This window comes from Lutzomyia longipalpis, chromosome 2, assembly GCF_024334085.1.
Source record: "Lutzomyia longipalpis isolate SR_M1_2022 chromosome 2, ASM2433408v1".
NCBI classification, from domain to species: Eukaryota; Metazoa; Arthropoda; class Insecta; order Diptera; family Psychodidae; genus Lutzomyia; species Lutzomyia longipalpis.
This window is the reverse complement of record NC_074708.1, coordinates 36,384,064-36,411,916: the sequence shown is the minus strand read 5'-3', so window position 1 is coordinate 36,411,916 and position 27,853 is coordinate 36,384,064. Positions and strand designations below refer to the sequence as shown.

Below are 27,853 nucleotides of genomic sequence, written 5' to 3'. Positions count from 1 at the left end.
ATATTTCTCCCCACATACATATATAGCACAGAGGATGCTTTTATAGGAAAATAAATCCTAAATGTATATAGCCCACAGAAGAAAATACGCCTTAAATATTTTACAAGACTTTCTTTTATTCACCCAACAATCGATTGGTGGTGGTTTGCCGCGTCGGGGAGAAATTGTATGATTTATTTTCAAGTTGATAAAGTTGTAAAGTTTGAGTGCAGTATATCATTGAATTTTCGCAATTTTTCATACCCGCCATGAGGTAGGAGGAGGGGGCGGTTGAATAAAATAGCACTTTGAAGGGAAATGAAAGGAAAAGTCTTTTTTTGTGTTTATGAAAATATATCTCCCCCACTTCTAGAAAAAACAACTTGTGTGAGGATTTGTATATAGTTTGAATATTTCGACGTGCGCTAGAATTTATTACATCCACCACGCAGATTCTTTGTTTGAGGGATGCTTTATAGGGGATTCTGGGTGAGGGTGTCTAGGTCATATGTCGCTTCCTTGGGACTTGGTTGATGCTTCAGACATGGCAGAATGTTGGGAATCCCCTTCACCACTTGGTTCACGCAGGACTCGTACGTTACTCTCGCATTTGGCTACAAAGAGGAAATCTGACTTGAATTGCTCCCTCAGAGGGACATTCTTGGCACGGGCACGTCTCCAAACTATATAGAGCCATTCAAATATCCCAATTAGAGTTGCAATGGCACTCCCGCAGGTTAAAACGAAGAATACACCGCCCACATTTGCCATATCCAAGCGTTCGGCTCCATCATCTGCATTGCTGCTCTGAAAGATTGAAAAAAAGGAGTTTTGTAATTTTTAACATGGATTAATCAATAAAACTTACAGCACACGTTCCACCTCCACGTTTCTCCTGCCACCATTTTATCTTTAGAGCTGTAAGTTTTCCTTGTTCTTGGAGCTTCAGGACAGCTTCACTCAAAGCATTCCTGTAGGGAGAATCTGCACAGACAAACCATCCCATTAAAGCTCAAAATTCGATCCTGATTTTTTTCTGCGGAAACTCACTCTTCCTCATGGCAATCCCATAGCCTTTGTCATCCAGCAATCCATTAACTTGAGCCACATCACATTCTCTCTCAGTTAAGTATTCAATTGACGTGGACTCCATCAAAAAGGCATAGTTCTCAGACTTGACACGTGCTAGACCTTCGGGATTTGAATTAGTCAGCAATTCCGGATGCTCCATCATGTACTTGTACATCTTCTGGTAGACTGGGTATTCGGCATCTTTGAAGAAGTTAATCGTGCTCCCATCCCTTTTGGCACCATACTTAATTTTTCCATTGAAATTGGCTAGATCTTCGGCATTAGTGATGGGCGAGTACACGGATTCAACCGTAAGGAAGGCAGCCAAGTTAGCAGTGTACGAAGAGACCATGATTAATGTGAAAAAGGACCAAATGGAGGCGACAGAGCGCGACGATGGAGCTCTTTTTTTACAACATAAGGAGAGAGAGAAAATTAAAAGAGATTCAAGTTAATTTATTCAAAAAGAACTGAGAAAGTGAGAAAGTTTAATTAGCGTGCAATTGGATGCATCTTTTATCTTCGCTAGAAGAGATTTAGGAATGTCTGAGGGTGAGATTTATTCTTCTCAATGCGCAAAATGGTCGTTGACTTTAAATTTTCAAAAGAGCTTTTAAGGAAAAATGATGAGAGTAAACTTACTTTGCCGCAACATCAGTTCCTTGCTGAAGAAGGACACCAATGGTGGACCAGAGGCAATTTCCAAAACTAAATTGATTTACAAGAACTGTTGGTTCTTCAATGCACGGAAAGGGGTTGTCCCATTCTCCTGGGGAAATCCTTCCTAGGATAAAGAGGCATAGGGATACCCCGAGATATGCTCCACCGAGATAAATCCAAACTTCACTACTGAAAGGACTCATGAAGGAGAAGAGTGATGGGGCTTCCTTTGTGGGTTTCTTGTACAAAATTGAAATTCCTAAATTCATAAAAGGCATTGTAAAGTCTGCAGCACCCTCCCGGTCAGCCGTAATAGTTAGATCCGTAATAGCTAGATCAGCTCTCTAGGCAAAAAATTAAATTCAAATTAGCGCGCGAAATAAATTTTAAAAACTCTTCGAGCCGTTAAAGGTGTACTCACGTAATCCATAATTTCTCGTATCATCCCATTCCACTCCCCATTCTCCCCAAGGGATCCATAAACCCCATCCTCTTGCAGGTTGAAGGTGTAGTTGAAGCCCAGCATTTGTGACAGTTCATAAATCAAATCAATGCCAAATCCTTCAAATCTCGCATTCCCCGACAGTTTATGAGCGGATTCCGTCAGCATCCCATAGGGTGGGCTCTGCAATAACAGACAAACTTTTTTAATACCCTCACCCATTGTTGGCAAAAACTTTGCTAAATGTCCAAAAAGAGAATGATTGCGAATTACCAGAGCAGTTAAAACGATAAAAGTCTTATTTCGCAGTGAATTCTCATCGTTCTCAACTGTCGCAATTTGATAGTGTCTCGTCAAGTTGAGGCCCTCCGTGGAATTCCACACGCCAACCTTATGCAAGCCCGATGAGTCCAGTTCAATGACATCCAAGAGGAAATCCGTGCGGAGTCCTTTGTTGTCGAAGCGAATGTCATTGCTGATCCCCCGTGCGTGACTCTTTCCCAATTTCATGATTAATTTGGCACATAGAAATGAAAATGAAAATGGCGAAAGTCCCATTGGAATTCATTTCCAATTAACACTGAGGGGTTGTAAAATTTAATGGGGGTTGCACTGAGGGTGAGGGTGGAGGTGCTGAGAGTTGTTTGGAGAGCTTTCAGTGGGGCTTTGATGAACAGAGAGTTTCAATTGAATTTCACTGTTGGAGTTTTTTTTTTAATTTTATTATTCAATTATAATAAAAATTATTTAGAAGCTAATTGAATAAAATAATGAGAGAATTGCTAACGTTAGATGAGAAAATAAAAAAAAATTAAGTAAAAAATCAAACGTTTGAAAGAAATGTCAAAAAATTTTAAAAAGAAAAGTGACAGGTTAAGAAAAATTAGACGTTACAAAAAAATTGCCAAACGTTAGAAAAGAAAGGTCAAAATGCTGGAAAAATTTGAAAAAATGATAAACGTTAAAAAAATCTTGACACATTAGAAAAAGCTTTAAACATAAATACAAAAATGTCAAACGTTAGAAAAACTAACTGTAAAAAATGGAAAACAAAATGTCAGACTTTAAAAAAATTGTTTAACGTTAAAAAAAAATAAACCTAAAGTGCTAAAAAAAGCTTTAAACCTTTATTCTCAGAAAGAATTTTCAAACATTAGAAAAGAAACTTCAAACGTTAGAGTTTTTTAAATAAATTGTCAAAAATTGAGAATTCAAATGCAACTGCCTTTAATAATATTTTTTAATTTTAATTTTACATTCTTAAACATTAACTCCTTAATGACAAGTTTCCCTAATTATTGCCCATTTCCTTCTATAAAGAACCTTAAAGGACATTTAATTCAAAAAGTGTTTGCACTTCAATTGGCACCCTCTGTACATTTCTCACCCCCTTCATTCGCCAAATTCATTTCAAAGAAAAATATTTTCTTCGTGAATTTTCTCATTTCGACTTTTTGGGGAGTTTAGGAAAGAGATAAATCTCTGGAGAGGAGAAAAATGTTGTATATAAATTTTATCTACCGTTTTGATAAAGTTCATGATGCTTGATCCACTACTCCACGTGAGGTTATCGTCGCAATTCAGCTGAACGGGCCTCAACTGTCGGATGCCCTTTAATTGCTTCAATGCCTCCGCATACATAATGACACTGTCAAAGACAAGGACAGTCTCGGTGCTCAAATTGTGCGCTTGAAGTCCTGCGGGTTAGGGGATAATTTATTAATATAGAGTTTATTTATCCCTACGTATTGGGTTTTGGAATTTAATTAAATTCCCAACCATCATTCACCCACACACATGTCCATTTGCCTTAACGCTCCTCTGGATGTTTAATTAATGGGAACGTGTGCTTGCGTGGAGAATGTGTCGCATCTACTCACCGGGACTGAGTTCCTGATCCACTGTTCTTGCTTGGATGCGCCAATATTCGGTGATTTGTTGCACCCGTGGGTCCTCGGGGTCGTACAGACGCACCCCCGTGATGTTGGTGCCACTGTACTGGTACGGCTCCAAGTCGATTGTGTGCAAATCGGGATTCGTAATGATGAACTGATGGTAGTCCGTCATGAGGCCCACCTGTTGTGCCTGCTTCAGCACATCGGGGAGAATTCTTGCTGAACAATCCAGCACAATGTGAATATCCTGACCGAGTTTAACTCTTCGCAACACAGAGCGGTAGTTGTTGTTTAATCCTAAATCCAACTGTCTCACCGTGACGGTATATCCTTTGGGATCATACAACTTCAGAAGATCCGAAAGTCTCGGCAAATGTGCCGCTGAAAGTGTATTAAAATGCAAAATATTCTTAAACAAACTCCTGGAAAAAAAATTCCCAGAAAATTTTCACATCATCCGCGCTGCTATGGCAGAGAAAAACTTCTCCCTCATAAAGATAAGAAGCTGTCTTCATTAAATTTATTCAAATGATACGGAAAGAGACAGAGGAAGAGCGGAATTTTAAGGACACAATGCATTCAAATTCCTCGGGAAATTAAACTTTACCGCATTGTTCCTTCTTTTATCTGGTGCACCAAATGCAATAAATTTAACCGAAAATATTCAAATAAGATGCTCTATCGGGTTTTCCTTTTGCAAATTGCATGGAAAATTCTCTCCTGGCAATAGTCCAATCATTATTTTGGAACAATTCTACATCTACAAGGACTCTTACAAAGTTGTAGAACCATCATGGAGATTTTTATTTCTTATGTTCTGCAGGAGTTATTTTTATTCTCTGTATTTCAGAGTGTTTTTAATAATTGGAAATAATATGAATATAGGGGAGGCTGGGACTGAAGAGAATCTCTAATTTTCAATTAGAATTACATTTCGGTGATAATTACTTTGTAATTTGTAATTGAATTTTCGATTACAATTAAAAGATAAAATCATGATTGAAAATAATTGCAAATACATGGTAAATAATTGGCAATTGAGTTTTCAATTAAAGATTATAAAAAAAATGTAATTGAAAGTGCAATTACATTTAATTGATTGTTCAATTCCTAAAATACAATCTCAATTACTCAATTACTTTTCAATTACTTCAAGTTTTAATTACCTAATTACATTTCAATTACTTAATTACATTTCAATTACTTAATTACTTTTCAATTACTTAATTACATTTCAATTGATCAATTACATTTCAATTACTTTAATTTTTAATTACTTAATTACATTTCAATTGATCAATTACATTTCAATTACTTTAATTTTTAATTACTTAATTACATTTCAATTACACAATTACGTTTCAATTACTCAATAACTTTCCATTACGATTACTTTATTTTTAATTGTTATCGAAAATTCAATTACAAATTGCAAAGTAATTGTAATTTATTCTGGCAATTGAAGTAATTGTATTTATGCTTTGGCACACATTGTTTGCAAAGATTCTTTAAGGTTCATAAAGTAAGGACTCTTCAAGGCTTGTCAGGGCTGTACCTCGCTGAAATTTTTTTTCTCGCTCTTGTTGCTTTTCTTAAAACTTTCTCTGATATGTCCCTAATCTCTCCTATACACCAACATTTCAAGCTCTTTGAAGAATCCCACACGACAGCTCCTTTTAATTTCCCAATATTTTCTTTTTTAAAAGCTTGCAATTCCTATATATTTTCACACGTAAAAGGAACAAGAAAAGCCTCAAGGCCTATAGAGAGGGTGAGAAGAATTTCTCCATATTGCGGATGTGCATCTGCTGCGGGGTACAATTCATACCATTTTCATAGAGAATCGTGAATTCCTTCCATTCCCACGCCTGCACCAAGTCCACAAAGGCACGAGCGAATGTTTGAGGATCGGGGTGAATGTTTACGGCATAGGGGGTACTGCCGATGGGGTCCCAACGTGCCTGAATGTGGGGCATCTCCTTGGCGTCGCAGATACTGTGAACGTGCACCGATGAGTGTGGCGATTGTGGACCAATAATCCCAGCTATTCCCATCTATGGATCATAGCCAAAGTCTCTCGTTAAGTTCCATTTTAGAGAAAGTTCTCCACCCCTAGCTATTTATAGAATTATTTTCCATCCCTATATATGAATTTTCATGTCTCTTACGCAATTATACAAAATATCTCCGACAACTCCTAATCTTTGCATCTAAATTCCCTGCTGATTGTCCTTTTTATGACCCCCCCCTCCACTTCTTATGCCGTGCCGAGCGAAAATTCCCGTGGAGGAGCTCTCGCAGCCAAAATGATTGTGCTAATGAAATCACACTCAAATGGGGGATTTTATCGCACAGAAGATGCTATGCGTTGTACACAAAGAGAGTGGATTTCAGTTGATAGTTTGTGTCATGAGTAAAATGTAAATATTTATACGTACACGCGGGGGGCTCTCTCCCACGCGCCCCGGTATTTGCCGCCATGGACTTTAATTCAAAAAACATTTGATGCATTAAGCAAAAGCCAGAGGGGAGTGTGAGAGGGAGACTGTTGAAGCTAATAGATGTTTACGAGAAGATGGTATGATGAGATTGCAAAGAGTCGATTGGGAGTCAATTAATGGAGATTGACGTTTAAATAAACAAATCCGTTAATGTACAAACTGTAATGAAAGACAGAATAAGGCGGCAATGCCTCTTGTTGGGAAGATTTATTGACTTCAAGATGCAGCAGAAGAGAAAAGAGATTAGATCTCGCACGATGTGCCTCCATTGGGGCGAGAGTTTCAAATTCAAGATTAGCCATATTTGGAGGATGAGGCACAGTGGGGATTCGCATAGTGAATTTAATGGTTTAATTAAAGAAAATTGTTCATTTAAAAGGATTTATCTCATTTTTAAATTTAGTTATTACAGTTTTTGGGATATTAGGTTAAGTTCATTACTAAATAAGTCCAACTTTTGTTTTTTTTTTTAATCAGAACTACGTTTTCTTTAACAAGCTTAAGTTTTTTTTTACGCTAGACAAAAGTTTTGTAAAGCTAGGTTTAAGTTTTTTAAGTCAGTTAAATTTTTAATCTAAAGGCTAAGGTTTTTTCTTTAACTACCTAAGATAATCGTTTTTTAGGTCAACCTTAAGTTTTCATAAATCAGACTTTAGTTTCTAAGATCAGACTTTCTAAAAAGATCTTAAGGTAAGATCAGGCAGAATTGAGACTGATTGAATCTTTAAAGCTTGACCTTAACAACCATAGTCTGACTTAAATTAAAAACCAGCTTAGAAACGTAAACTTTACTTAAGAAACGGACTAAGGCATACTTATGAATGAATTACACCCGATATCTTATAATCTGTATTAGTCTGACTTAAAGTAAAAGAATTTAAACTTCTAGGATTTGTCATATATCGACTTTAATTAAGAAAGAAAGATTTTAATTTTCTCATTTTTATCGTCTTTCGGTTTTAGAATATTTTCTTTCGTTTAAGAAATTAGATTTATTAAATTTTTGCATTAACCCTGATGTGTCTAAAAATTTGCTTTAATTCATAATTTACATCCTTCTAAAACATTTGAAAAGCCTTTCACAATACCCGGCACCTCCACTTTGTCTATTTTTTCATCTTTCTTATGAATATCTAACTTAGAACTTTTTGTGATTGTGTTTGGCACAGAAATCTTGTGCCAAACAGCTGACAATTTTCTTTTTAATGAACGGTTGAATGACCCCAATAAAACCCGCTAACACTGCAGAATTTCCTTCGGTCAAAAATGCTTTTCTTTTTGTGTGCAAAAGAAGACAGTTTGGGAGTTGTCAAAAGATAAAATTGATCTGCGTTTAACGACGTGCTGCGGGTGTAGAGATAAAAATGATGAAAAACTTACTCGAAGTGTCCGACAGAGTTTCTTGGAGACCATAAATTCATTGCTGTCGTAGACGCGAATTGGAACAGCTTCCAATTGCCGGCTATTTGTGGGTGCAAGGATTTCATTGTTGGCCGTCTCTACGGCATACTTGAAGGCAATTTCAGCTTCATCCGATGGCCCTTCGAAGATTGCACCTGGAAATATTTTTTTCTCAGCTGATTTTCATGTGGATTGTCGTGGGGAAAGTGGGTGGGTGTGTGTGGGGAAGATTGATGGTCCCCATACGTTTGGCCTAAATTTTCTTAAAGTCACAACCACACCCGCATGCCGCAAGAAAAGTCTCTACACGCAGTTTGGGTTTATTTTGGAGGCGGAGATTTTCACACAAAATTCACACGTTATTTATGTAACATTGTTTAAGCACGAATAACTTCTTCTAGAATTTCCATACACATATTGCATTTTAGTTGGGCTTTTTTTTCTTCTCAAATGCGAAATTCTATAGATGCTGCAGAACTTCTTTCACTGTGTGAGCCATTGAGTAATTTGATTTTCAGGGGCTTACTTTAAGCAGAAGAATATAATCTGCAGGGAAAATTGCTTTGAAATTGAAGAAGAAAACTCACCAATCTTGAGAGTTTGGCCATGGGCAAAAATGAAAAGATAATTCAATAAGAAATAATAGGAAAGCCTATCCATTATTTGGCTATGCTTCACCATCCATCAGCGAAAAATTTGTCCCTCCCCTTGCACGTTGATTTAATTATATCGCACCACGTCTATTTAAGGGGGAACTTCCTTTGTTACTTCCTCTTCTTCCTTATCCTCAAACAATTGTCCCTTTCGCTTGAATTCGAAGGGATGCAGGATTCTTTAGCTCCTGAATCCCACGAATAAAAAACACGCGATGTCTTTTAGCAATGTACTTTTCAAGCTCCACAACGGTGCAAGTTTCGATCGTGACTAACAAGTTGGGTGCGAGAGCTGTGAAAATTGAGTTTTTGGTGACCCCCCCGGCTTCCCTTCTCAAAAACATCTCCGGTGGAAAGTTATAAAAATTTATTTTTAAACAAGCGAAGGAGAGGAAATTCCACTGGTGGCATAAAACTCCTCCTGACGTGTCACTAATGCCACACGTTTTCTCTGTTTTCCCACCAAATATTTTGCCATCAATTTAATTCTTAAACGCTCTTTTTTGCCACAAGTGATGAGGAAAATAATCAACAAAAGCGACAAAAGCTCTTCAACAGACATAATTTCTTAGACCAGGAGACAATATTTTTAGAGAACTTTTAATGAGGAATTTTGAGCAAATAATTTTCAGGGTAGAATCTCGATGAAAAATTGAACGATGTTTTGTTAATTTTTCATTTTGTTTTCCTTTTTCTTTCTGTTTGTGTTTCAAAGTCAGAAAATATGCAAAGAGATGGGATTTTACATTGAAAAGGAGTATATTCATTTTTCTATGAGTCATGAAAGAGTTTGTGGAAATAATTTCAATACGCGTAATCTTGTAAATCCTCTAAGAAAAAGAATAGATATATAGCTAAACAGATTTAGTACATTTTTTCCTCTAAGATTAGATAAAAAAAGAATGCAAAATTTACTCGAAAATGCCATGAATGACGTCACTAAGTCACAACTTCGCAGATAAACACCTCTTTAATTTTAGTCATAGAAAGACAAAGATTGAAGAGCAAAAGTCTAAAAAGTACTGAATTCAAGTCGAATAATTATGTACTAAATTCAAGACTAAAAAATAATAAGTTCTAAACGAAAAAAGTTATCCGATTTGCAGTCCTAAACAAGCTATTGAGAAGGAAAGTCCTTAAAGAACTTAATCGAAGCTTAAAAAAAAAGTACTAAACTTAACCTGAAAAGTACTAAATTCAAGCCAAAAAAGTACTAAACTCTAAACAAAAAAAAGTTATTCGATTTGCAGTTCTAAATAAGGTCGAATTGAGAAGGAAAGTCCTTAAAAAACTTGATTGTAGCTGAAAAAGTACTAAACTTAAGCTGAAAAGTACTAAATTTGATCTAAAAAGGTTATTTTCAGTTTTTCAATCTTGAAAAGGCTCAGATTGAGAAGCAAAAGCTTAATCAAAAACCTCTAAACCTTTTAATTTATTACCATGCTTAAAATATCTCAATAAAACGCACGTATTTAATGCATTGTAGAGAATTCTCCGTAGACAATCTCACACCCACCGCGTGATGTCGTAAAATATCCATATGGCGCTTAAAATATGTGTGTGCAAAAGTGTCTCAAACGATTCATCTCTATGTCATTTTAATAAGACGAGTCGAATTTTGAGTGCACTATTAACACAGAAACACACACACTGCATTCGAAATGAGAATGCACCCAAAAGCGTAGTCAAAAGAATCTCCCAAATGCACCGTGACAAGTTTATTCTCATCTTATTGCTCCACTCATTACACAAACTACATTTGAGTGAAAATTTTATTAATTTTCAAAATGTGCAGAAAATCAATTTTCCTTCTTTGGCCCATTTGGTTTCGTGATGATCATGTCCGGTATGTTGAATGCTTTATCTTCGGTGGACCGAGACCGTGTTGAGCCACGCTCAATTTGCTCCGTGGACTCCGATAGCTTGGAATTCGATGATGAGCTCTTCCGTTGACGAACTATTTTTGTGTTTCCGTGACACTTGCACACAAACTTCATCTCCTCGATGAATTCCTCGCGGAATGACACCTAATTTGTTGCAAAATGGGAAAGGCGTTTTTATATACAAGAATAAGAAAAAAAAAGAGAGACAAGTTTCTCAAGAGAGTGAATCAAATTCCGATGATTTATCTCTTCTTCCGCCTTTTTGGAGGATCTTTTTGGGGGGGTGTATGAAGCAAAAATTTCACCCCATTTATTACACACTCATCCGGCGCCTTTTTCTGACGCGGCTCTCATCGTGACAAAATCATGTTTTGGCGGGGAAAAACTCGGGAGAAAAATTGCGTGCAATTTCAACGGGGGAGGGAGGTTATTGAGTTGAGTTTGAGTTTCCTTTTACTTTTCTACGGGGAATGGGTTAACAAATTTATATACTTACTCGATGTTTCTTTGCTCGTCGCACCATTGCTGTGAAAAATTCACAGCATCCGTAGCAGAAGGCTACTGAAGCACCAAGAACGAGTATGAGGAAAACCCCACCGACATTGGCTAAATCCAAATCCTTTGGCTTCCCATCGAGTCCTCTCTGTTGTGGTTAATGAAAAATAAAAGCTCATAGGGGTAGGATGTTTGAAGGGTAAAAAAAAAAGCTTCTGGGAAATTTTCACAATAAAGCATTCGCGGGAAAAACGTTTTCTTTTAGTTCAAAAAGGACGGACGTTTTCTTCGGGATAGCGTTACATTTGAAAACAAATCGGGTAGCAATTGGAATGCAAGAGATGAAGAATGGAGAGCGAAGTAATGCAAAACGTGGCTTCCACACACACAGGATATGTGAATAAAATGCTCAAGGCGAATACGGGGCGTGGGGAGCTTCGTCACGAACCTTGAGCTCCTTGGCGCGTGCCATGATATCGAAAATGGATTCCAAGAAACTGATGATAACAGCTGCCACCAAACCGATCATAAGAAGGAGGAAGACACCACCCAAATTTGCAATTCCCAGTGCAACGGCCCCACCTTCATCGCTTGTAGCCTTTTTGTTTTTTTTTTTTTAAACATTTCGCGGATAATTTTTTTGAAATTAAGTGAGAGATTTTTCCCAAAAAAATATTATGAGGTTGCTTACCGAACAGGCTCCCCCGCCACGTTTCTCTTTCCACCATTTAATTTTGAGGACAGTGAGCTTTCCCTGCTCCTGCAGCTTCAGCACAGCAGCACTTAATGCATTGCGATAGGGGGAATCTAGAATGCAAGAGAAGAGGCTTAAATCGTTAATTTATAAGCAAGTAGAATTATTACATTCACAGGGTTAATCAAAATGATTAACAAATAATTTTAGAATTATCAGCAAAATGTTTTCAGGAAGCTTGAAAATATTTTTATTTTAATGAAAGGAACCTAATTCTTTAGTTTGAAGGGTGACAAAAAGGAAATTCCGCATTAAATTAATTTGACTTTAGAATTTCTTAAGAGTATATTTTTAAAAGGCTTGAAGATATTCTAAAAAGTTAGAAATTATAAAAAGATTTACAGAAAAGTAAAAAAATAAATAAATGAACGCAGTGAAAGTTTAAAAATTTGGTGATTTTTGTAAATGAAGATATTTGGGTAATTTTAATAATCAGTGGAAGCGCCTGGTTAAAATATATTGAAAAAGTTAAAAAACATTGAAATTACTTTAGAGAATTTTTAAATAACTAAAAAAATAATTTTCAAAACAAAACTTTGATTTTTCAATGTAAACTAAAACCAAAAGAATTCTTTGCAATTTCTTGGAAGTACCCTGTAACCCTCTTAAAAGCTTTCACAGCTCCCAAAGCTCGCATAAATTATTCCACTTGATGGTGCTACTGAATAGGTATACACTACACAACATGTATGATTTAGAATAGAATACTCCAGTAGAGGAAGAGAGCATTTAGTAAAGGCACAACTTGTTGCTAATTAATCCCCTTTGGGGTATCTGCATGAAACTCACTCTTCCTCATGGCAATGCCATAGCCCTTGTCATCCAGCAATCCATTGACTTGCGTCACGTCGCATTCACGCTCAATGATGTACTCGATTGATGTTGATTCCATGAGGAAGGCGTAATTCTCGGATTTGACACGCGACAATCCCTCAGGATTAGAGGATGTCAGCAGGTCGGGATTTGCCGCCATGTATTCGTACATTTTCTGGTAAATTGGATCCGCGGCATCACGGAAAAAGTTATACGTACTCCCATCCCTTTTGGCGCCATACTTGATGGCCCCATTGGAATTTGCCAAATCCTCAGCATTGGAAATGGTCGGTGAGAGGGATTCGACCGTGAGGAAGGCAGCCAAGTTCGCTGTGTACGACGAAACCATGATGAGGGTGAAGAACCACCAGATTGACGCAACAGCTCGCGTTGATGGGGTTCTATGGGTGGATGTGGGGAGTGTGATTAATCAGAGCGTCAGGGATTTACGAGAAAATCACTCACTTTGCCGCTAGCTCTGTTCCTTGCTGCAGAAGGGCTCCAATTGTGAACCACATGGCATTGCGGAAGGTGAATTGTGTTTCAAGAAATTCTGGTTCCTGCACACACGGATAGGGGTTGTCCCACTCTCCCGGAGAAATCCTTCCCAGGATAAAGAGCGTTATGGAGACACCGAGATATCCAAAGCCAAGATAGAGCCAAACTTCCGTGCTAAAAGGACTCATGAAGGAAAAGAGCGATGGGGCGAGCTTTGTTGGTTTCCGATAGAGAATTGAAATGCCTAAATTCATGAAGGGCATCGTGAAGTCAACAGCCCCTTCGCGATCTGCTGTGATTGTTAGATCCGTGATAGCTAGGTCTGCACGCTGCAATTAAAGGAATTTTAATAAATCTTTAGGAAATATCGTTAAGATTTTAAAATTCTTCATATCGCTTTAACTTACATACTCATGCAGCTCCCTAATCATCCCATTCCATTTCCCATCAGGTCCTATTGAACCATAGACTCCGTCATCTTGCAAATTAAATGTGTAGTTGAAGCCCAACATTTGGGATAGTTCCTGAATGAGATCAATGCCAAACCCCTCGAATCGATCATTGCCCGTAAGGGTATTCGGAGATTCCCTCAGCATCCCATAAGGTGGACTCTAAGCCAGAAAAATTCACAGAATATCTAGGAATGTCAAGTTTTAATAGCTAGAATTCTTACCAAAGCCGTTAGAACGATAAATGTTCTATTCCGGAGACTACCATCGTCCCCACTAAAATCATAGGGAGGAACTACTCTGGCTGAAGCGAGTCCATCTGTGGAATTCCATACTCCGACTTTTTCCAAACCTGCTGGACCTAGTTCTACGATGTCCAAGAAGAAATCTGTTCTATGTCCTCGATGATCGAACTTAATATCTCTCGTTAGGCCTTTTGTATGAGACTGGAAGAAAGAACTTAATTTATAACAAATTTCTTGGTTTTTCTGGTTTTTATAGTTTAGTATCTTCGGAAAAATTTTAAGACTTTATTAATTAACGAAAATTTCTTTGAAATTTTTAAGAGCTTTATGCTTTTATTGAACGATTCTGGAAAAGATTTTTAAGAAATCTTAACACTTAACTAAATTACTAGGTTCCTACTTATTTCTTACCGTTTTCATGTAGTTAACAATACTGTAGCCACTAACCCAGGTATCCCCATCGTCACAGCTCAGAGGCACCGGTGTCAATTGCTTATTCCCGTGCATCTGATTTAGGGCATCGGCAAAGAGTAGAACACTGTCAAAGGTCAAGGCAACTGATGTTCTAATATTGGCTGGTTCCATTGATTCAGGCAACTCTAGGCCCTGTTCTTCATGGAGAGTTTTCCAGAAATTCGTCACCTGTACGAGTCTCTGATCTTCGGGATCAATTAAACGAACACCTGTGATGTTAGTTCCACTATATTGATACGGTTCCAAGTCCAAAGTATGCAAATCCAGCGATGTGATAATGTACTGATGTTGATCCGTCATTATCCCCACCTGTTGGGCCTGCTTGAGAACCTCAGGAAGGATTGTGGCTGAGCAATGGATGATGATGTTCTTATCATCGGACATTTTAACACGTCTCAGAACAGCTCTGTAGTTATCCTGTAGACCTAAATCAAGCTGCCTAACAGTTATGGTGTGTCCTTTGGGGTCATAGAGCTTCAGTAAGTCAGCCATGGGTACGAGATATGGTGCTGAATTAGGGCGAGAAAAATGCAGAAAGTCTTAGCAATTAGTATACGGGTGAAAGTTGCATTGGGAGTTGCATGCAACTGAATATTTGAATCTAACCGTTTTCATAGAGAATCGTAAACGACTTCCAATCGAAGGCATGAATGAGGTCAACAAAGACGCGACTCAGCGTCTGGGCGTGTGGATGGATGTTGAGTGAGGGCATGCCGTTGGGTACAGGCTCCCAGCGGGTCTCAATATGGGGCATTTCCTTTGCATCGCAAATACTTTGAACGTGGACGGCCGATGTGGGGGTTTGTGGTCCAATTATGGCAGCAACACCACTCTGTGGGAAATATTCTTGTTGTTGTTGTTTGCTTCCAAAGTGAGAATATCATATCCTTTTCTATGGCTCTCTTTCCCTTGATTCCTCATGAATTATTTATACCAAATGGCATCATGCAATGGTAATCCGAATGAAAGTCATCATCTTGTGTTTCATTTCAATCTCATCACCGGGGATACATTTTTTTCTGCGGGGATTTCTTCATTTTCGCAAATTGCTCAAAATGGAATGAAACTTTTGGCCAAATATGAGAATTTTTTCTTCCGAGAAAATTGATTGAAAGAAGGATGGTTCTGTAGCCAATTCTCAAGAGCAAAAGGAGGCATTCTAAACCAAACAAAGATTCTCTCTCACAGAGAAATTCACGTTTATATCTCAATCGATTAGCAAATATTTATCTTTGAATTAAATTAACAATGATGACGATGAAGAGGGTTTATTTTCATTTTCGTAAATTGGATGAATAATAAATTACAGGATGTTTCACTGAATGAATTTTTGAAAATTAATTTTCAAAAGGAATTTAATAGTCCTTAACTCAGATATTCGCAAATTTTGGAGAAATTTTTACGACATTTGACTTCAAAATTGACGAGAAAAGTCAAATTTCAACCAAAATTCTTCAAATTTGATCTAAAAGAAGTTAGAAAAACTTTTCTTTTAACTGGACCTATTTCACTTTTGTGAATATAAAAAGCTTTCTGCCATTTTTATGTTCTCAAAGTAAAGAAATAAAATTTTCCGAACATACAATGAGCATAATCTTAGTTAATAAATTGTCGCCTGCATCAACACTTGTCGTATTTAAGTCAAGATTTTACATAAAACGTGTTTTATGCGATAAAAGAAAATGTAAGAAAATGAATCACCCTGTAATTATGCTCAAGAAGCATTTTTAATGTGGGGAAAATTTACCGCCACAAGCAGTTTGCGTGTTGCCAGAAATAATATTCATCAATTGATACGCACTGCATGTTAGTAGATCAAATTAATTAGGGAGACGCGCGCGTGAATTTTGGGCTAAAATTAAATTCATCCACAACACACCTACTTACCTTGAGGAGGCGACATAACTTCTTCGACACCAAATACTCATTCCCCGCCGGAACTTCAGCCAGGAGAGCCTCCAGCTGTAGTTGGGATGGATCGAGAATTTCCGTATTAGCAATTTCCACGGCATACCCAAAGGCAAGTCGGAGGTCTTCCTCTTCAGTGTCAAAAAGTCCACCTTTTCTTGGCAATTTATTCGGTCATTTTTGGCATCGAGACAATTGGGAGACGAAATGTGTGTGTGCGAAAAAGAGGAGAATCAGCAAGAATTTTTATGTTGAGATGGGGTTTCTTTGAAACACGTATTTTTTTTACCAATTTTTATGCTCTCCCCATGGATGGATGTGCTGAGAATGAGGAATGATGCTGCTAAAATCCCGAAAAATCTCACAACATCCATGTGAGCTGAACTTTTATGGCGCTTCTGTGACTTCTCTTCAGGAATTCGATTAAGAAATAATTGATTCACTTTCCTCGCACTTTCCCATCGTTCAGTGTGCGAAAATTTCTGCTTTCACAGTGATAAAATGTTTCCTTTTTTCCCCATACACACACACACTCATTCACATCACTTGAGGCACCACTTAATGGGGGGAGAGAGAGCTTTTTTTTCTTCTTCTTCTCTTTGCACCCACCACCCACTCTTAAGGGAGGCAAAATAAGAAGGAGAAAAAAACGCAGCAAAAGGGCGCAATAAAATGGCAAAGAGAGTTCACTTTTGGGTTGTTTGGGATGTAGAAGAAAAGTGCAAGTTGATGTTTAGGTAGCTGCCAACAAACTGACTCTCGTGAATTTATTTTTAAACCCCCCCGCCGTAAGACTTAACCAACAAATTAAGTGCATTGGGGCTCACATTGCATTTGCACGGTATGTGCCTGTAAATGCGCCCAAGCACATACAAATGAGCGATGCACTAATTGGACGGATTGACGGCATGCGGGGCAGTACAGGGCCCCCCTTCGTCACAGAAACCACAACCTGGGGAAGGAGGGGCGTTGGGATGTAAATAAAACACAGCTGGAGGTTGTTTTCCTTTCGCCTTTTGGGTGAGAGAAATTATTTAATAGAGAGAGAGCTTTATTGCTAAAACATTTTGCATCATCTTGGTGTGTTTGTGTGTTATGTATAAAACCACATTATATATAGAAAATAATTGAGCCAATGGGACCTCATTTGTTCTACAACTAGTCAAACAATGAATATTCAATTAGATGGTCTAATCATTAAAGATTCATTAAAATAATTAGTTACAATTCAACGGGAGAATGATCTGAATGTGACTCAATGCATGAAGCATTCATGCTAACTAATGCTTCGTTAATTCTTTATTTTTTTTAACAAGTAAAACTATTTTTTGGAAACTAAAGAAAGCGTTCGTTCATTTTTTTTTGATAAATAATCTCCCAATTTTACAGAATTCCTCCCTTGTGGCCGTGAAAGGGTTAACAAAAAAAATCATTTTAGAACTATCCAAAAAAAAATTGTAAAACTATCGAATTTGAATTGATTTCTTTTCCAATGTAAAGCATGAAAAACAAATTTTGGAGAGATTCCAGGAGAGTTTCAAAAATTAAATCAAAAGTTGTGCTTATCAAATTTAGTTTTTCAAATGGACAAGTTTGAAAGCAGTTTTCATTTTAACTCTTTGCAAATACCAGAAAGAGAGCCAAAATAAAACTTTTTCCACGCCACAAAAGTATCTCTCGTTGCAATCGAGATATTGAAACTTTTATCAAATATAAATTTTGTGTGCGCACCGTCAATTTAAGCTGCAACTATTCATTCAAAAGTTTTCAAGTAAAAAGCAAAAAAGTTTTAGTTAATCGTCCATTTATATTTTTTTAGTGGTTGACGCTTAAGAATTTTTATTAATTCAGTTAATGAAAAAGTTCATCAATTCAAAGCTTTAACTTAAACACTAAAATTAGTCAATTAAATTGAGTTAATTTTACTGTAAATTAATCAAATTACATGAGTAATTAAGTTAAATTTAATTATAATAATTCAGAAAAGGTTTCGTGTTAAATTAAATTGAAATACTCATAATTTGTTTATTAAAATAATATTCTTTGAAGTGCTTAATTATGTGTGCAATGCAGAATTAATTAGATTTACCTTATTAGTCTAATAGTGAGTGAAAATCCATATAGGTAAAAAAAATCAAAGTTTGATTATTTAATTTCTCTTTTAATTAAATTTTAATCAACTTTTCGGGGGAGAAAAAATTAAATCAAATAGTTTAATAGAATCTTGTGGCTTCATTTATCTCTTTATTTGATTATTTTTTCTTCTTTGTTCTTTCCAATTTTAATAATTTTCTTTTAACAGATAAATAAAAAAAGTTAAAGATAAAATAGTAAAGACTTTTCCTTTAAATTTTTAAAATAAAGATATCTAATTAAAATACCTTTCAACTCATTTATTCGACTAATATGAGCAAATGAGGTCCTTCTGCGGAAGTTCCTTATTATTTAAGGACCTTCCACCCACTTATTAATATTATGCAAATATACCTCCCACTATTTGACTTCCATATTGCAAATTCCTTTATTATTCCATTAATAGATTCATTTTACGTGACTTTGTAAAAAAGTACAAAAGAAATTCCGAAAGATTTGTTGAGAACGTTTGACGATGACCTAGAATAGATTCTTTTTTTTAAGGTTCTTCCTTCTAGACATTGAGTGCTCTAGCGATTGAGTAAAATACGCGTGATTTTTAGTAGTTTTTTTGATTGAGAGTTACTTTAAGTTGATCGATAATTATTTCATGGTTAAATGCATTCTGGTAGCGCGGGTGCAGTATATGTATATAGTTTATTCCATTGGGGCTTTCGGTTCAAACTCATATTGCGAATAGGGTGGCCCAAGGGGATGAAAACGGTGGTCTTCTGCACTATCCAGATCATTCACTGCGTGCGAATGGCGAATTCCACGTGTTTTTGTTCGGCATTTTAGGGCAAACCGCAACTCAGAGGCCATTTCTGAACACAGAGATACCTGCAAAATGAGTTTTAGAATTAAAAATTCGTTTGAAAATGGATTAAATGGGGTTTAATAATGAATTTCAACAAAAAACAGAATGATTTTTAATTTTTTTTTAAAAGGTAGGTAGCAAAAAATGAAAGCTTTGCTGAACGTGAAAGCTCAAAAAAGGAGAAGCTTAAAAATGCTTTAAAAAAGAATAATGCAGGAAGAATAAACTATAATTTTTAAAGTAATCAAATTTCATTCAAATAATAAAAAGGATTTCCGACGGTTGAAGCTTACAAAATGATAAAAAAAAAGAAAAAATAACTAATAAATAAATCAATCATAGTCAATAAATTGTTACGTTGAAACAATGGTGTCAAAATGTATATCAATCCAACTGCTCAATTCATCGTATTTATGCATGCCATGCCGAACAAAGCGTGATTGATATGGGGATGAAATTGAATTAAACGAGCAACATACCTCCTATTTTATTTCCAAGAGAACCAACAAGTGGGAGCAAAAAAGATTTGCACACAATATATTTGTTTTATGGAAATAAAATTTATAACTAGAAAAAAATTGTGATAGGAACGATAGAGCCCAGACAAGCGCCAATTTTCCTGATTTTTCTCAATTATATTATTGATATTTTCTATATTGATTGCGTTTGAGGGAAAATTCTCACAGCAATATTTTCCACACATTTTCCCTACCCTCTTCTGTTTTTTTGCGTCTCTCTCTTCTAGCGCGAGCACTCAATGCTTTCTTCTTCGCATTTTTTTTCTTGTCTTGTAAAAAAAGGGGTGAAGGGAAATGTTGTGCTCCCTGTATTGTTTCCCCCCGTTTAACAAGCATGAAGTTTTATTTCAGATGAGAGCTCTCTCTTGTGTCTCGTCCTCGCTTTTACTTACCCCCGAGCAATTTCTTTTGATTTAATGTTCAAAATCAATTTATTTGTAACGAAAAAAATAAACCAACTCCCGAAGCTTCAGAAAAATAAAATCTAAAAACAAGAAAACTCTGAAGATTTTTTTTTTGTTATCAGAATCGATTGATGAGAAGGGCCAGAGAGATGGGGGGGAAATGTAAAAAATTTCTTTTCTTCAAATTGTTGCTCCAATAAATAATTTATTGCACAACTTTTCTTCGCAACTCGGGGATTCTGCACACAATTTTGCATAAACTACAGTAAAGTAAATTTCATTGGCAGTAGAACTCTTTGTTTTTTTCTTTGCTTTATTTTGGATATTACATTTTTTTTGCTTTCTCTTCATTGTTGCGATAAAGGAATTTATTATTTTTTTTGCTTATTCGATTTTTAAAAATTCGTTGAAATGTTTAAAGATAGTTTTTCACGGAGGATTGTACGAGATGCAAAATCACTTTTTATTATTCTTTTTTATTTTTTTTTTGAATTAGTGTTTCAGAAGAATAAGAAGAACTTTAATAAGGATTAGAAGAAGTCTTTGAAGGATAAAACCTGATTAAAAATTCTATTGAGAGAATCTCTCAATGAATTACAAGTTTTCACTTCAATTTTCTTCTAAAATCTCATTTTCTAAATTCAAAATTAAATTCGCAATTAATTGGGATTTAATTCAATTCTAAAATCATTTTATATGCTAAAAGTTTAGTTATTAAATAGAATTAAATTAGGTACATTAGTTGCATTGAAATTCATTGATTTTATTGCTAAATTCAGCTTTTGGCTTCTATTAAGCCGAACATTTTCAATGGATTTTAGTAAATTACTTAACCGCAAAGTTAGTGATTAACATGAATTTTAACTAATTCAACAACGTATTAATTTAAAAGGTAACAAATTAGGGAATAGGGGAGGATGGTCCAAGTTAGACTTTTTCCTTAAGCTTTATAAATTCCTTCTAAAGAAATATTAAAAGTTCTTTAACAGAGAAACATTTTTGTGCAAGAAAATTAGTTTTTTTTCTTTAAATATTTTTAATTGGATCAGTTTTGAGCCACCCAGTGATGTTGCATCTCGCAAAACCCCCCTAAAATTCAATGATTATATAGCAATTCAATTACTAAAAAACTCCTAAAATGCCTTTCAATCCTTTACAATTTAAGGATTATATTATTAAGGGATTGGGGAAATGAACAAAAGGTTAAGCATTCAAATTTTGAAAATATACTTTAAACTAACTCCTTTGGTCCGTAACATTGTAAATTCATTTTGAAATATATATATTATTTCGCTAAAACTTCCTTGAACTCTTCCCATGATTTAGTGTTTTTGTTGTGTGTGGTGTGTTGTATTAAACTTTTTCAATGATAAATGACTACATTCTCAAATTCCATGAAATTTCCATTAAATATTCTTTTTTTTTTGTATAATTTCCTCTGAAAGATTATAATTTTTTCCTTTACCTCTATATACACATTTTCCTCATTTTCTTCTTTAAAATTTATTTTTTAAATTTAGAAATTGATTTTCAATTTTTTTTATTAATATTTTAGAGCTTTTTTAGATTCCCTTTTCATTGTTGAATTGTTTTCTTTTCTTCTTTTATTTTGAATCATTTTTTGTTAGAGACCCTCACATCTGTTTTTTCGGGGTGTTGGCGCATTGTGTCGCGTGTGGAGTTCATTGTTGGATGCTTTACACCCGCATCCCCTTTTTCTCTATTGTTCTACAGCTATGTTTCATGCAATATTTGGCTTACCCTTTCCTCCACAGCCACCTTCCGGGATTTCCACACGAATTCGCATACCGCGATGACGCAAGCCACCCCCATGCCGCCCATGAGTACCACAAACACTCCGCCAACATTTGCTAAACCCAACTCATTGGCCGTGCTGCTCGACTTGGATTGCTCGTCCTGCAAACAAGGCCCACACCCCCGAAAGGACGGGGATGAAAAAACAATGAGTCCTTTTTTTCGCTTCTTGTCCCTCGAACCAACTAAACATTAAATGCAAAGTAAGTGAGAAGAACTCACCCTACACGATCCACCGCCACGCTTTTCCGTCCACCAGCGTGTCTTCAGGATATGCAGCTTTCCCTCCTCTTGCAATTTCAGAACAGCTCCACTGATTGCAGTACGATATGGGGAATCTGCACGGGAGAGTGAATGGGTGGAAGACATTATTCAAATTGACCCATCTCACTTTGCACTTGGCCCTACCCCAAGGGGAAGGCCACTCACTGGCATTCTTGAGAGATTTTCCATTAGAATTGCCACCGTAGAAAACTTTCTTTGGGACTTTTCTGAATGTTAAAAAGTTAGGGGTACACGCAAGGAGTGTTCTAGTACGAAAGATTCTCATGAAAGCTTTTAGAAAATTGTGACAACAAATCCTGTTTAATTTTATCCCTAAATAAATTGTTAGAAGTTAAGAAGTTTCTTAGAATTTTTAGAAATTTCTTAGAATTGTAAGAAATTTTGAAATTTGTCTTTTAGAATCGTTAGAAATTCTAACGGTTTTTTCATTAGAATCATTGAAAATCCGAATGTTTCTTGCAATCGTTAGAAATTTAAGAAGAAAGCTATACAAGAAAAAAATCTTCTTGTTCTAGAAGCTTATTTTTTCTCTTGAGTAATTTACAATAGCTGTGAATTCTTAACAATGGCGCAAGGTAACAAAGTAGTAACTGAGAGCTTGTGCACAAGTTTTCTTTGCAATTATTTTGAAGTTAAAATAAGCTCTTGAGAAAGGTTAATAAGAAATACTTACTTTGTTGAGAGCTTTGACAGCAGCAATATTATAAATATATTTATATTTTCCTTTTCTCTTTTCCACTTTTTTCCTTTTCTTTCAGAAGTAATAAATTCCGCCCAATTTGAGCAATATTTGCAACAAAAAGGCTAAAAAGTGAATAGCCTTAAATTTATTTCTGCTTAATAGAAAGCTCTTTATAGCTGGAAAAGCATTTTTCAAAAATTTCCAAAGTGAAAAAAAATATAAATCAAATTGAATAATATTCTTTTGTGTTGAAACTTTCACATGAGTAGCTATTTAAAATTTATTTAAGATTTTCGGGAAGACGGGAAGACAAATATAATAAATGAATCTTCTTCTATATAAATCAAAAATGGGAGAATATATTCACGAAGAATATTGCAACAAAAGCTTTTTCTTTTGGCTTGAATTTCTTTTCAGAGGGAAAATCAGAATTTTCAATGAAAATATCTCCCCACTAGATAGGCGAAGTGGGGCGGAAAAGTTATTTAAATTTTCTGGAAATAGTGAATTGTCACAATTCCCACAGTCAAGTATTTCCTGACTAAATCCATGATTAAATTTTCCAAACCATCCCCCTTATACCGTTAGGAATTATCATAAAAGACTTGATGGTAGTCGCTCTATTATTGAATTCTCATCTTCAAGTCAAATGCCATCCACTTTGCATGCACCACAACTACCCATTGGGACTTCATTTTGGTCCAAACGTAGTTTGTGTGTTCGAGTAACACCCTCATCTATGTTGGAATGCAAGTTGGAGGGGAGTCTGTGGGGGTGGCTGTCCTCCCACCATCAATTTATACAATGTGGGAAGAACAGCGGGAAGAGGGCAGAATGCAAAAAAAGTGAGCAGTTTTGCTTGCAGAAAAAAACTTACTCGGTGGCATTGCAATTCCATAGCCCTTGGAATCGAGGAGTCCTCCCACTTGGGTTAGTTCGCAATTCCTCTCGATGACGTACTCAATGGACGTGGATTCCATGAGGAAGGCGTAACTCCCCTTGCCCTTCACGACACGCTCCACGCCCTCGATGTTGCTGGTCGTGAATACGGACGGCCGTGTGGACTCCATAAAGGACCACATTCGCTGGTACGTGGAGAAGTTTGAATCCTACGTATGGGAATATCGAGTTAGGAAATTTTATCAGAATGCGGTGTGAATGCCAGAGTACAAGTTGAATTGTTTAACAAGTAGAGTTAGGAAGTTGTTAGATTGCGGATTTGTTTATTTAATCATTTGAATATTTATATTTTTAAATACTTCCTGATTAAAATCTTTGAAAAGATCTACGAAAAAGCTTTAGGTAAAGAAGAAATTTATTTAAAGAGAGCAAAGAGAGCTTTAAAGAATCTCATATTACTCACGAATTTTAATAATCTTTAAATGTTTTAAATTTAAAAAAAAAAAATTGGGCCTCGTTCAGCGACCAAGAATTCCTTGAAATTCGCTTGAATTCTTGAAATTTCTGTACAAAATTGAAAGATTTCAAGGATTTCTTGGTTGCTCTGAAAAGCCCATTGTTTACGAGGTTCAATTTTTTAAAAATTAATTTTGAAAAATATTTTTTAGCATTCTTGGAATTCTTTAAATTCAAAGAATTATTGAAAAATATTTTATCTTTCTTCTAGAAAATTTGCATATTAGTCAACTCTGTGGGTTTACCCTGAAAAATGCAGCTGTGGATCCCCCACCGAGTGCACCATATTTGATTTTCGTCTGCTTCGCTAAATCCTCAGCGTTCTCAATCGGTGAATCCATACGTTCGACAGTGAGGAAGGCCGCCAGGTTAGCCGTGTACGAGGATATCATGATCTGTAAGTACAGATATCCAATTATTCTCCATACCCTCCCCTCACATAGCATACACGCCCCACAATCCCTTAGCAAACATTGAGACTAACATACATATATAGAATCCATAGGTATGTATGTCGTTATACCTACACGTTGGCTTTCGCCCCCCACAACATCGATGAGTTTAAATTTTCACAATCCTGATTTAGCAAAAACCACACACTTCGGGATTGTTTTTTCGCGTCAAGGGTTTGTTTTATTTCCAACCACCCACACACCATTCTAGAGCAAAAAAATAGAAATCCGTTTGTTGGGCTTAAAAAAAAAGGAACGGATAAAGAAGATTTCTTCCGCATTTTCTTTCCACCAACACCGTAAAATCTTTCCTTTTTGGTGTGGGCCAAAAGGGACGACGATGTTTCATGGCGAAAGAATTTCCTGCGATACGACTTCACTAAGCCTTTAAGAGCTTTTGATACGTGACGTGAAAAAGTTTGACAAACACGCTTGAAATGCTAAAATATTTTTGTTGGATATCGCATTAAAATTTTTCGCATAAAAAATGCTTTTTTCCCAACGCTGAGAAGTTAAACAAATTAAATAAAATTATATGAAATTATTTTTGTATGCAATTTGCATTTAAATAATAAACGTGATATGAGATACCTGCGGTGTAGTGGGTGGTTGTGGAGGATCAATTTTGAATGAATATTTGTTGTTTTTTTTGTAAAATTTATTCTCATAATATATTTATACTCCCTCAATTTACGCTGATGGACTTTTATATAAATAAAAAAATATTATTAATTTAATTTTCCAACGAATCAAAGGGTTGAATGTTGAACCATCACCCTCGTACGCATATTACCTTTTACCCTTTTGTGATGAGTGAAAATAAACCAAAAACGCGACCCTTTTTTAATTGAATTTTACGCAAAGTTGCGCCCATCAAAAGAGTCTCATACGATGTGTTGGATGTGATTAAATGATGATAATTTTATGCGATAATTAGGTGAGTGCTTGAAAATTAATTTTCTACTCAAGACACAAGAAAAAAAAAGTGGAGCCATTAAAATTATAAGAATTTAATTACAAAACTCCATCCATTAGCTGGATTTCTCCGCAGACTTTTGTCTATTTTAGTCCCACCGCATGTGGGCGTGGGGGTGGTTGATGGGAATTTATTTATAGCGCGAGATCATTACAATAAATCATTGAATGAGTTTTCCACCATAAACACTCCCATTTCCCGGCGGGGAAATCATTTTCAATGCATATTTTGCCTGACTTCCGCATTATACACTAATAGAAATTATACATTATAAAATTGTATATATTTAAATGTTATTAAAATATTTTACACATGTGAGAAAGTTTAGGGAATTTAAATAAATTTAACGGAATTTTGGAGCAGGAAATTGTATTATTTTGCATGTAAATTCTATGGAGAATCTGTGTGGTAAATAGTTGCTAAAATATTTTAGGAGATTCTGTGCTGATTTCTCATTTTTAAATAAAATAATTTCAAGGAAATTAATTCCAAAAAAAAAGATATTCTAAAGCTCATTGCAGACTTTTTGGCTTAAATTTCAGACAAGAAATTTAGAGGTTTATTTACTTATTGAGACTGAATAAAAAGAATCAAAAATTAGGCCATTCTTTAAGGATAAAATGCTTTATCAAGGCAGTAAATTCTCATGTCTGTGAGACACAAACATAATTAATTAAATTGCTCAATCTTTGGTTCTAAGCCAATCTTTCTCCATGAATTACATAAAAAATTCTTCTTTCTTAATTCCAATTTTTGTTATTAATTTGTTTGGGAAGTTCTGGAAAATTTTCCCTCTTTTTCTTCCCTATTTTGTCGTGCAAAATAACACTCCAACAGTAAAGAATCAACAATTTAAGAGCCTCTATCTCGCGCCAAAAAAATATGAGAATAATAAATTATAAAATTTGATTTTTTTTCTCCCTTGAATATGCTGCAATGCAGATAAAATAATTTTTGCCGAGTTATTTGCATTAATCTCCTAACGCTAGTTTGCATTTTAGATTTTCACAGCAAATAGCTACAAATCAACTTTTATGGAAATCCATTTTCCAATTAACAAACACATTTATGCACTTTAAAAGCACAACAAGCACCCGGTCGTTGACTAAATAAACTTGTTGCTCACTCAGTGTAGTTCAAATATTTTTGATTGTGCATAGAATAATAAATAATTATGAATTTAATCCATTTATCTTCACATGAGTGATGTTTTATGTTAAAGAGGATGTTAAATAAAACGATAAACTATTTCTAATTATTTTTAAATGATTTTTGAAGGCCTGAAGAAGGTTCAAATTGAGCAGGAAAAAAGCCAAATAAATTAGCTTAACTTCCTTCTATTCATTAAAAGATATTTGCCTAAAATTAGCGAAAGGACAAGCATAATAAGACTTCTAAGAATAGCTTAGCTAAGAACCTTTTCATCGTGAATTTCTTTTTTAATTTCCCCCATTTTTCACGTCGGTGTTTAACTTTTAAATTGTAAAATTACTTGTTGAAGTAATTTAATTAATTCAGGGACAAATCTCTGCTTTACTTTTTCCTCAGTGTATTTGGGTGCACACACAAAACTTTGTATAAATAAATATAATTTCTTGCAATTAAATTTCAAGTGGTGAAAGGAGAAAGATTGCGCGTTAATGAATTTTCATACAGCTTGGGCGGTGTGGGTGAAATCTTTTGCTTTTGACGTCGTATATAAAAAAAATATTCACAATAAGACCATTATTAATGATGCGGGAATTAATTTGGACTTACCAGCGTGAAGAACCACCACATTCCAGCAACCATTCGTGTTGAGACAGCCCTACAAGTTTTTCCCAATTTTCGTTTTTTTTCCCAGAGAGAAAAAAGATGAGTTTCGTCGCAGATAAAAAAAAAAACGGAGGAAATCAATTAGTATCTCTTGCGGGAGGAAAATTCACTGGGAAAATTGTTTTTCATGTTGTTTGGCTAAATTATTTTATAAATAAGAAAATTGTGTAGATAGGAAGAGCGGTAAGAGGAGCTAATCTGGAAAGAAACGTGCCTCGAGCGGTCTCTATGTATGATTATTTTTTGTTGTACTTATATACATTATTTTCATAATATAGGTATGGTAGAGGAAGAATAGGAAGAAGAGAGAATATACAATTAATTAGGATTAAAATATAAATGGAAAAGCTGCTACATGAATTAGTGTAATTGGTAAACTATTCTTGTGTGTTATACAAGAAGAGATGGTGCGAGCGGAT

General features: G+C 35.5%; 3 protein-coding genes across 16 annotated transcripts in view; all 3 read right to left on the bottom strand.

Moving 5' to 3' along the window:
* Nucleotides 1–96: 96 nt before the first annotated feature.
* On the bottom strand, nucleotides 97–8,875 carry LOC129790524 (glutamate receptor ionotropic, kainate 2-like). Its single transcript, XM_055828045.1, has 11 exons — nucleotides 8,537–8,875; nucleotides 7,929–8,104; nucleotides 5,876–6,101; nucleotides 4,033–4,428; nucleotides 3,674–3,849; nucleotides 2,426–2,647; nucleotides 2,132–2,335; nucleotides 1,693–2,054; nucleotides 1,030–1,454; nucleotides 848–963; nucleotides 97–786 (listed from the first exon to the last, which is right to left on the bottom strand). The coding sequence occupies exons 1-11, from the start codon at nucleotides 8,628–8,630 to the stop codon at nucleotides 484–486; spliced, it is 2,700 nt and encodes an 899-aa protein (XP_055684020.1). The 5' UTR covers nucleotides 8,631–8,875; the 3' UTR covers nucleotides 97–483.
* Nucleotides 8,876–10,305: 1,430 nt separating this feature from the next.
* LOC129790523 (glutamate receptor ionotropic, kainate 2) lies at nucleotides 10,306–16,875 on the bottom strand. 3 transcript variants are annotated; one of them, XM_055828041.1, is made up of 12 exons: nucleotides 16,411–16,875; nucleotides 16,101–16,273; nucleotides 14,820–15,045; nucleotides 14,151–14,722; nucleotides 13,719–13,940; nucleotides 13,453–13,656; nucleotides 13,013–13,374; nucleotides 12,524–12,948; nucleotides 11,672–11,787; nucleotides 11,429–11,578; nucleotides 10,982–11,128; nucleotides 10,306–10,629 (listed from the first exon to the last, which is right to left on the bottom strand). In XM_055828041.1, exons 1-12 carry the CDS (start codon nucleotides 16,493–16,495, stop codon nucleotides 10,402–10,404), a joined length of 2,910 nt encoding a protein of 969 aa, XP_055684016.1. In that variant the 5' UTR covers nucleotides 16,496–16,875; the 3' UTR covers nucleotides 10,306–10,401. The 3 variants fall into 3 exon arrangements, with proteins under 3 accessions (XP_055684016.1, XP_055684018.1, XP_055684019.1); XM_055828043.1 differs by lacking the exon at nucleotides 10,982–11,128; XM_055828044.1 differs by lacking the exon at nucleotides 11,429–11,578.
* A 240-nt stretch (nucleotides 16,876–17,115) lies between these two features.
* LOC129790521 (glutamate receptor ionotropic, kainate 2) overlaps nucleotides 17,116–27,853 on the bottom strand; it is a 29,105-nt gene continuing 18,367 nt past the window's right edge. For 9 of the 12 annotated variants that reach the window (XM_055828036.1, XM_055828030.1, XM_055828032.1 and 6 more), the window contains 6 exons: nucleotides 27,378–27,426; nucleotides 24,437–24,586; nucleotides 23,653–23,884; nucleotides 22,031–22,146; nucleotides 21,755–21,910; nucleotides 17,116–19,094 (listed from right to left, as the gene is read on the bottom strand). In XM_055828036.1, the coding sequence (XP_055684011.1) occupies nucleotides 18,912–19,094; nucleotides 21,755–21,910; nucleotides 22,031–22,146; nucleotides 23,653–23,884; nucleotides 24,437–24,586; nucleotides 27,378–27,426 (886 nt within the window). In that variant the 3' untranslated portion in view covers nucleotides 17,116–18,911. Of the gene's footprint in view, nucleotides 19,095–21,480; nucleotides 21,911–22,030; nucleotides 22,147–23,652; nucleotides 23,885–24,436; nucleotides 24,587–27,377; nucleotides 27,427–27,853 lie in introns of those variants that run through there. The other 3 variants (XM_055828040.1, XM_055828039.1, XM_055828038.1) reach the window with 1 other exon arrangement.

What these genes read in the sequence shown, in the direction of transcription:
- LOC129790524 (XM_055828045.1), bottom strand. Translation starts at nt 8,630, where the DNA reads ATGGTGAAGCATAGCCAAATAATGGATAGGCTTTCCTATTATTTCTTA. An exon ending in TACGAGAAATTATGGATTAC is followed by an intron (nt 2,055 to 2,131) that starts GTGAGTACACCT and finishes TTTTTTGCCTAG; the next exon opens with AGAGCTGATCTAGCTATTAC. An exon ending in GGAACTGATGTTGCGGCAAA is followed by an intron (nt 1,455 to 1,692) that starts GTAAGTTTACTC and finishes TTGTAAAAAAAG; the next exon opens with AGCTCCATCGTCGCGCTCTG.
- LOC129790523 (XM_055828041.1), bottom strand. Translation starts at nt 16,495, where the DNA reads ATGGATGTTGTGAGATTTTTCGGGATTTTAGCAGCATCATTCCTCATT. An exon ending in TACGATTCTCTATGAAAACG is followed by an intron (nt 14,723 to 14,819) that starts GTTAGATTCAAA and finishes GCCCTAATTCAG; the next exon opens with CACCATATCTCGTACCCATG. An exon ending in TTATCGTTCTAACGGCTTTG is followed by an intron (nt 13,657 to 13,718) that starts GTAAGAATTCTA and finishes TTTCTGGCTTAG; the next exon opens with AGTCCACCTTATGGGATGCT.